The 7,726-nt window shown below is 37.9% G+C and overlaps 1 protein-coding gene across 1 annotated transcript in view; it reads right to left on the bottom strand.

Annotated features, from left to right (window-relative positions):
* Window positions 1-3,060: 3,060 nt before the first annotated feature.
* LOC131878593 (galactosylceramide sulfotransferase-like) overlaps window positions 3,061-7,726 on the bottom strand; it is a gene marked incomplete at its 5' end in the record, with an annotated part of 9,226 nt that continues 4,560 nt past the window's right edge. Inside the window, 1 exon segment of the mRNA XM_059224639.1 lies at window positions 3,061-3,203. Within this exon segment, the coding sequence (XP_059080622.1) occupies window positions 3,119-3,203 (85 nt within the window).

Below are 7,726 nucleotides of genomic sequence, written 5' to 3'. Positions count from 1 at the left end.
GCGACTCAAGGCTTTTTTAAGACTCGATGTGAGGCAAAGTTCGTTAAATCCGAGTGAAGACTCGATACGGACTCGTCCCAGCACTAATTTAGCTACTATGCATCTTCCATGGAAGTGTTCAATTATGATTGATTTCAACATTCATGATGTAGGTTCAGGGTCAGATTCTAATTGACCCTGATTTAGTTCTAATTAAGTTTGAGAGCACCTTCAAGCCCTTGAGAATCCAGGACATTATATTCATATGTTTATTCACTTCCCTTAATTTTCCTAGAGATTAAAGTAGATGTTATTGATCCGAAGCATCTTTCAAGTTCAGACTTGCAAAAGTTATGCCCACATTCCCAATCAAACCTACAGTCAACGGCTGGCCTTATCTGCCAACTCAAATCCCCTGGGAAATCAAATATTTTTTGAAATTAAGCAGACAATTACGATCTTTCATTGTAATAGTTCCAGGATTACGTTCGTTGCACTGTTTTTTCAAAGTTTTTTTCAAAGGTGGATAAATCTTTACTCCCATTATTAAGGCTTAAAAAACTGCCATTGATTACTAACATGTATGCAAAAATGTATTTTGCACGTCAAAATCAGAATGCTTGTCTGGATGGGTTTCAACATGTTTACTTAGTCAATCAGAGAATTTCGTTTTTGCTGAGAACACTGATCTTTGAAGTGTGTCTTTTAGCAAAGTGGAAAAAGCTTTCACGCTTTTGAAGAAGTGGTCGAGGGTCTTCAAACTTTCAAGAGTTTGAGAACTGAATTTTTTTTTCACAGGTTTCTATCTATGGTCCGTTCATGAGTTTTACACAATGCTGTGTCATCAACATTTGTGGGCTTAATTTTGTTTGTGTTTATTTGTCTTCACCCAAGTATGATTGGTCAGTTAAATTCTTGAGTGCAGAATATTGTATATGATTTTTGTTTTCGCAATTCAGTTTCCCATTCGAATGTTTGTTTACCTTTGCTTTTGCAGTTATTTTACCAAATCGTCTTGACTCATTAAATATCCTTCTAATAGCAATAATTTGTGCTCAACTGTATAATCCAGAGAAGAGAGAGATTCTTGCAATCTACCCTGAGAAGTTGTCAACTGGGAGCGAGCTTTTGTAATTCTGCCATAGCAATGCAGGATTCACGAGGGAATCGGGCTTCAATAGAATCAATGCTCAGAGTGAGAAGCAAGTGAAATCGGTTCTGCTTTGCAAAAAGTAGAACGTTACACACACAGACCCCTTATAGCATTAATCATGAACTCTAGAAGAATATTTGAAGGCAGCAAATTGAACAATGAAGCAGGCTGAGAAAGAAGAGAGTTGGACTTTATTGTTTTATCTAGCCTGGATTCTCGAGGGCTTGAAGGTGCTCTCAAAACGCACGTTAAGCTTCTACGGTCACTACAATTGAGCCTAAATCCTGGGTTGGGACAAAGCTCATGAATGCTTTTGAAAACGTACAGTATCAGATACCTTCCGTACCTTCTCTGAATACTAAACAATCCCAACCTTTCTAACCTCTCCCCCCAATACGAAAGCTCTATCATATCTTCAATGTTCCTAGTAAAACATCTTTGGACCTGCTTAAGCTTTTGCAAAACTATTGAACTAATTGGCGCCCAAATGGGCGAGGCATATTCAAGATGCCGCTGGACGATCAACTTGTACAGAGTTAGCATCGTGATACTATCTCTGGGCTTAAACGTGCGATATATCCAACCACATGTTTGAAAAAGTTTAACCAACTTTCAACTGGATATGCTCATCAAACTTTCCATTATTTTGGAGGGCTACACCTAAATCCTTCATGGTTGAGACTTGCTCAATGTCCTTACCTTCATCATCCAATATTGAGTGTCTAATGACGTCGACCCAAAGGTCATTGAGCGGAATTTCATTCCGCTGGTGGGAGCTCTTGTTTTTGATCTGTCTTGTGCGTTTGAAACTGTTGACAGGGCTCAGGTTTATCCTAAAATGGGTGCCATGGGAATCAGTGGAACACCATCGGCTTGGTTTGACTCTTACATGTCTGGTGGACGTCAGTGTGTGGGATGGAATGGCACTAGAGCAGACCTTGCCATTGTGGAATATGGTGTTCGGCAAGGGTCAATCCCGGGTCCAATCCTATTCCTTATCCTGGTTGCGGATATGCCAGACCGGTTTGGATTTGGTAAAGAAGACATCTCAGGCTATGCTGATGATACATATGCGGGTAATTGGTGAGAACATAAACACGGTGAAGACTCTTCTTAGTAAGAGGGATAAACATTTACCTCCTTTGCAGGTGTTAACGGCCTGGTAGTTAATTCATCAAAAACGCAGTTGATGGTTGGTGGGAAGGCCTGGACTAGGAAATGGAATCCATTTCTGTCATGGTTGGTGGAGTGGAAGTGTACTCCTCGAGAGTTATGGAATTACTAGGTGTCAAATTTGATGATAATCTCACCCTATCTCCTCATGACAAGAGTGTGGCAAAAAAAGCTGCTAGACAACGTACATCCTTGCTTCAAAAGCTGATCCATCACCTACCTAAAGGGGAATACCTTTCATAGCTCGCGAGAGGTCTAGTGATTGGAAAAATGAACTATGCCATCTCAGCTGTCGTACCTCCACGTGTCTTCCACGATGACCCTTTGATGTCCAGTTGCCACGGGAGCGGGATTAATCCCTTTCCCACTACGAAGCTCCGACACATTTGCTTTCCACGCAGCAAGTCTGTGGAATTTTTATCCACACTTAGAGAAGCTTACACAAAGAGTGCGGCCATTGCTGTGACTAATACTTAAGCTAGATCGGTGTCTATCTAGTCCTCATATAACGTCCTGTTCTCATTTCGTTACCTCGTGCCATCATGTCTTATTTCACTGTCTTTACACGTTAGACTAGTACAATTATTACAAAAGTGTTGGCCCACGGGACTCAAATATAATTGATTACACACACACGCACATACTAAACCCTCAATACGATTATCCAATTTATCATCTAATATCGCTTCGAAGTATATTCCAAGCATCGGCTTAAAACCCGTAACGAAAAAAGGGAAAATTAACAATAAAGATAGTAATTGTAGTCACAATAGTGAAAGCCACGGAACATTTTGAAGCATTTATTTTCTAATTTCACAACAATTTTAACCACCTCCTTCTCTGCTTGGATTGAATCAAGGAGATAAGGTTTAACTCAGTTATGGCCATCATCTTGCATCTATTGTCGTCATCTCTGAAAATATCAAAACACTTATTCATCTTTTCATACATGTTCAGCTCAAGAGCCAAGATCTACGGAAGTTAAATGTGATTTGAATTGTTCATAAGTCGATATCATTTCAATCCAACAAGGGCACGTCAAGGTCATACCAGGATGAAAGAAATGAACCACTCTTGTACTCTTCGAAAAGTTTGGGAAAATAGTGCTGGTTTTAACTTCATTTGACATCGCTGTGTTGGGGGACAATTTTCTATTCAATATTTGCATTTGCACCCTCATTCCCATGCACTTCTCAACGCTAATCCTGGTTGTCAGGAAATAGCGTTTANAATATATAAATGACCTGCCATTAATTTAAGAGATCTAGGTCTCTTATCTTACTCCTTTAATTCGAAAAGTGACTCAGAGTTGTTATGCCAAGAGCAGGCCGATTTGATGGGAAGCACGTTCACAGTCCTTGTTTCTAGAGGTTCATGATTAATGCTATAAGGGGTCTGTGTGTGTAACGTTCTACTTTTTTGCAAAGCAGAACCGATTTCACTTGCTTCTCACTCTGAGCATTGATTCTATTGAAGCCCGATTCCCTTCGTGAATCCTGCATTGCTATGGCAGAATTACAAAAGCTCGCTCCCAGTTGACAACTTCTCAGGGTAGATTGCAAGAATCTCTCCTCTTCTCTGGATTATACAGTTGAGCACAAATTATTGCTATTAGAAGGATATTTAATGAGTCAAGACGATTTGGTAAAATAACTGCAAAAGCAAAGGTAAACAAACATTCGAATGGGAAACTGAATTGCGAAAACAAAAATCATATACAATATTCCTGCACTCAAGAATTTAACTGACCAATCATACTTGGGTGAAGACAAATAAACACAAACAAAATTAAGCCACAAATGTTGATGACACAGCATTGTGTAAAACTCATGAACGGACCATAGATAGAAACCTGTGAAAAATAAAATTCAGTTCTCAAACTCTTGAAAGTTTGAAGACCCTCGACCACCTTCTTCAAAAGCGTGAAAGCTTTTTCCACTTTGCTAAGAACACACTTCAAAGATCAGTGTTCTCAGCAAAAACGAAATTCTCTGATTGACTAAGTAAACATGTTGAAACCCATCCAGACAAGCATTCTGATTTTGACGTGCAAAATACATTTCTTGGCATACATGTTAGTAATCAATGGCAGTTTTTTAAGCCCTTAATAATGGGAGTAAAAGATTTATCCACCTTTGAAAAAAACTTTGAAAAAAACAGTGCAACGAACGTAATTCCTGGAACTATTACAATGAAAGATCGTAATTTGTCTGCTTAATTTCAAAAAATATTTGATTTCCCAGGGGATTTGAGTTGGCAGATAAGGCTAGCCCTTGACTGTAGGTTTGATTGGGAATGTGGGATCATAACTTTTGCAAGTCTGACTTGAAAGATGCCTTCGGATCAATAACATCTACTTAATCTCTAGGAAAATTAAGGGAAGTGAATTAAACAATGAATATAATGTCCTGGATTCTCAAGGGCTTGAAGGTGCTCTCAAAACTTAATTAGAACTAAATCAGGGTCAATTAGAATTGACCCTGAAACCTACATCATGAATGTTGAAATCAATCATAATTGTACATTTTCCATGGAAGATGCATAGTAGCTAATTAGTGCTGGGACGAGTCCGTACTCGAGTCTTCAACTCGGATTTAACGAACTTTGCCTCACTCGAGTCTTAAAAAAGCCTTGAGTCCAGACTCTTCATGGTAATTTACTTATTTCATTGAATTTCAGAAAATGGCACTTACTCTGTCACGAATTGACCGTGAGAGAAAGCATGCTTTGCAAGATGATTGAATTAACTTTAGTTTGTTCAACATGACGAAAAAAGTTCTGATGGACTTGAGCCCAACAACTGAATTGGGGACTGCAAAACGCAGGACAAAGAAAAGCATTATTTGGTATACTTTTTCATCAGTTTGTACCCCATAAAGTAATCCGCAAAATAGACTACCGTGCTTTAACGCGAGCATCGACCTTTTACACGATCAAAAATAGCCTAACTTAGATATTGAGTATGATCCGAATCTGCTTTTCCGCAACTAAATCTACCTGATCAAACGGAAAGAAGAGTGCATCTCGACAAGAAATAATCATGACCAAGAAAGTGGTTAAGCGATCTTAAAACCAAATGCATGGTTCGGCACTGAATGCCAACATGCTCAGTTGAGATTCCTCTTCAGCAAAAAAGGTGACTGAAAGGCGAGATCACAATGAACAAAATTCGAGTATCACAAAGCTTCTTTCAATATTTAGAGAGAGTTTCTAGACCTTCCCGACATTGTGTGAGAGGTACTTACCTTATCATTAGAGCTCGAAACTCTTTTCGCCCAAGATATGGTTTAACATGAAATGAAGTAAGATAAGCATCTATGACAACAAAAATTTCAAAATGAAATTTCAAAATTCTCTAGGTGATTTTTATGATTTTTTTGTGCTTCTTGAAACACACATTTTCTCTTAAACACTTACATTGACCTGTCACTTTAATCGGGCCTCTGCCTCTTATTTATGGGAGTCATGAACTTTTCACGTTCATTTTTCTGCAATGAATGGCTAATTCTTTCTGTTCTTTTCTTGAGCAGTTTCAAGTTGCCAGGTTACTGTTTAAGACCAAGATCCGATCTACTACCTCAAACTGAGAGCAAAACAAAGCCCTTTTATTGTAATCATTGGCGTTTTTCTTCATTCTGTGTATCCCATGAGTTATGTTGTAAGCTTTGAAATAGTGGTTTGATTGAAGTGAAATTCAAAATACATACAGTTATGACAATTTGAAGAAAGTTTCAATTCAGGAGGGATATAGTCTTTCACCGAATCGGAAACCATTACTCCTAACCTCGCACGGTGGTTATAACTCCTGATTAAGTGCTTGCGCAAATGCCAAGACTTCTAGTTGCCATTTTCTTTGCTAAAGAAACAAAATGAACAAATTTTGTACAATAAGCATCTTTAAAAGTAGCTCATATTAGTATATTAATGCACTTAAACTACATTTTTAAGTGTCGTTGTGCAAAGCCTTGTCAAACAATGTTATCAGAACTCTTAGTTATGCACTGAAATAAAATTTCATCAAAATCTATTTTGCAGATGCTTAGTTATTACACTTTGAAACTAGTACTTTGCTGCAAAATAGAGCAAAAAATGACATAAACCTACTTTAGTTCATTGCAAAAAACAAATGATGTGCTTTTACGATAGCATGAAAATAAATGATATTATTTCATTTTCATAAATATTTCCCTAAAACCTAAAATTAAAAAAATATTGTTACCTAAAATCTACTCAGGATTTGAAATTTCCAATTCCTTTTCTCCTCAAAGGGGTATTGGTCACCAATGTGGCATGGAGCCCTTGTTGAGTTGTGTGCCGATCCATGAGGCGTGTACCTATCCATGAGACATTTGTCAATCCATGAGGCGTGTTGCCAATCCATGGGGCTTCCCTTCCATCCGAGATTGCAGATGAACGTCGGGGTCACAAATGTGACGGACCGAGGTCCCCATAGACTTGACAAGAGTGATTAGTATGAGTAAGAAGAATCAATATGGGGGCGAGCATTAGCATGGTCGCCACACGGGTATTTTAAAGTGAAAATGGGCTAATTGAGCCTTTTAAACCGATATTTCAAAGTAACAACAAAATATGTCACATTTTTTTTATTTTATGCAAGTAGTAAATAAGTGTTTTCCCTAGCTTCCATTAAATGTATCTTTGAGTTTTTAGCCTGTGCTAGGACCACATAATGTAAAACACCAAACTGATGCCTCGGGTTTTGGAAGCTAGAGAAGTGTCATGATGTGCGTGGGTATTTTGTTTCATAACTTAATAAGGTGCTTGAGCCAATAAGTGGGCGTAAAGTCTTGGTAGTTGCTCCCTCAACCAATTTTTGACCCAATTAATCGACTTACACACCTGAACTGTGAGAGAAATAATATCTTTTCTAAACTTATTTCAACGTTTTCGATAATTGATTTTGGCTAAAAAACAACTTTTTGTCTTCTGTCCTTTGATATATCAGGCATTGAGCTTTGAAAATTATTTGATGAAAGAGACAAAAGAATTATTTTTATCATCTCAAATTCTGAAAAGTAATAATTTGAACCGATTTTCATAATTAAATGACAATACAACAACTCATTATTTCTCACACTTTTCTTTTGTATGTTACTAGTTAACTCTTCATTTCATACTTAGGTTAAACTAACACAAGATGAAGTGGCGACGTTAAAACGGTTCCAATTGTCAGACGAGAGATATACGCCATTTTTTCCAAAAGTTCTTAACCATGTGGGACAATTTTGGGAAGAGGCAAATGAAAAAGTCAGTTCAAAAGCTTCAGCAATGGGATCGGGAAGTGGAAGGCGTTGTGTTTCAAACTTGGCTGATAAGGCGTCCTTACAGGAACAATATTTGCTCCCTATAATGGCGACGTCATCGCTTATAAGATAAGGTGAGGACACTCCATGATCTAAA

This window comes from Tigriopus californicus, chromosome 1 (genome assembly GCF_007210705.1).
Source record: "Tigriopus californicus strain San Diego chromosome 1, Tcal_SD_v2.1, whole genome shotgun sequence".
NCBI classification, from domain to species: Eukaryota; Metazoa; Arthropoda; class Copepoda; order Harpacticoida; family Harpacticidae; genus Tigriopus; species Tigriopus californicus.
This window is presented reverse-complemented; position numbering and strand designations above follow the sequence as displayed.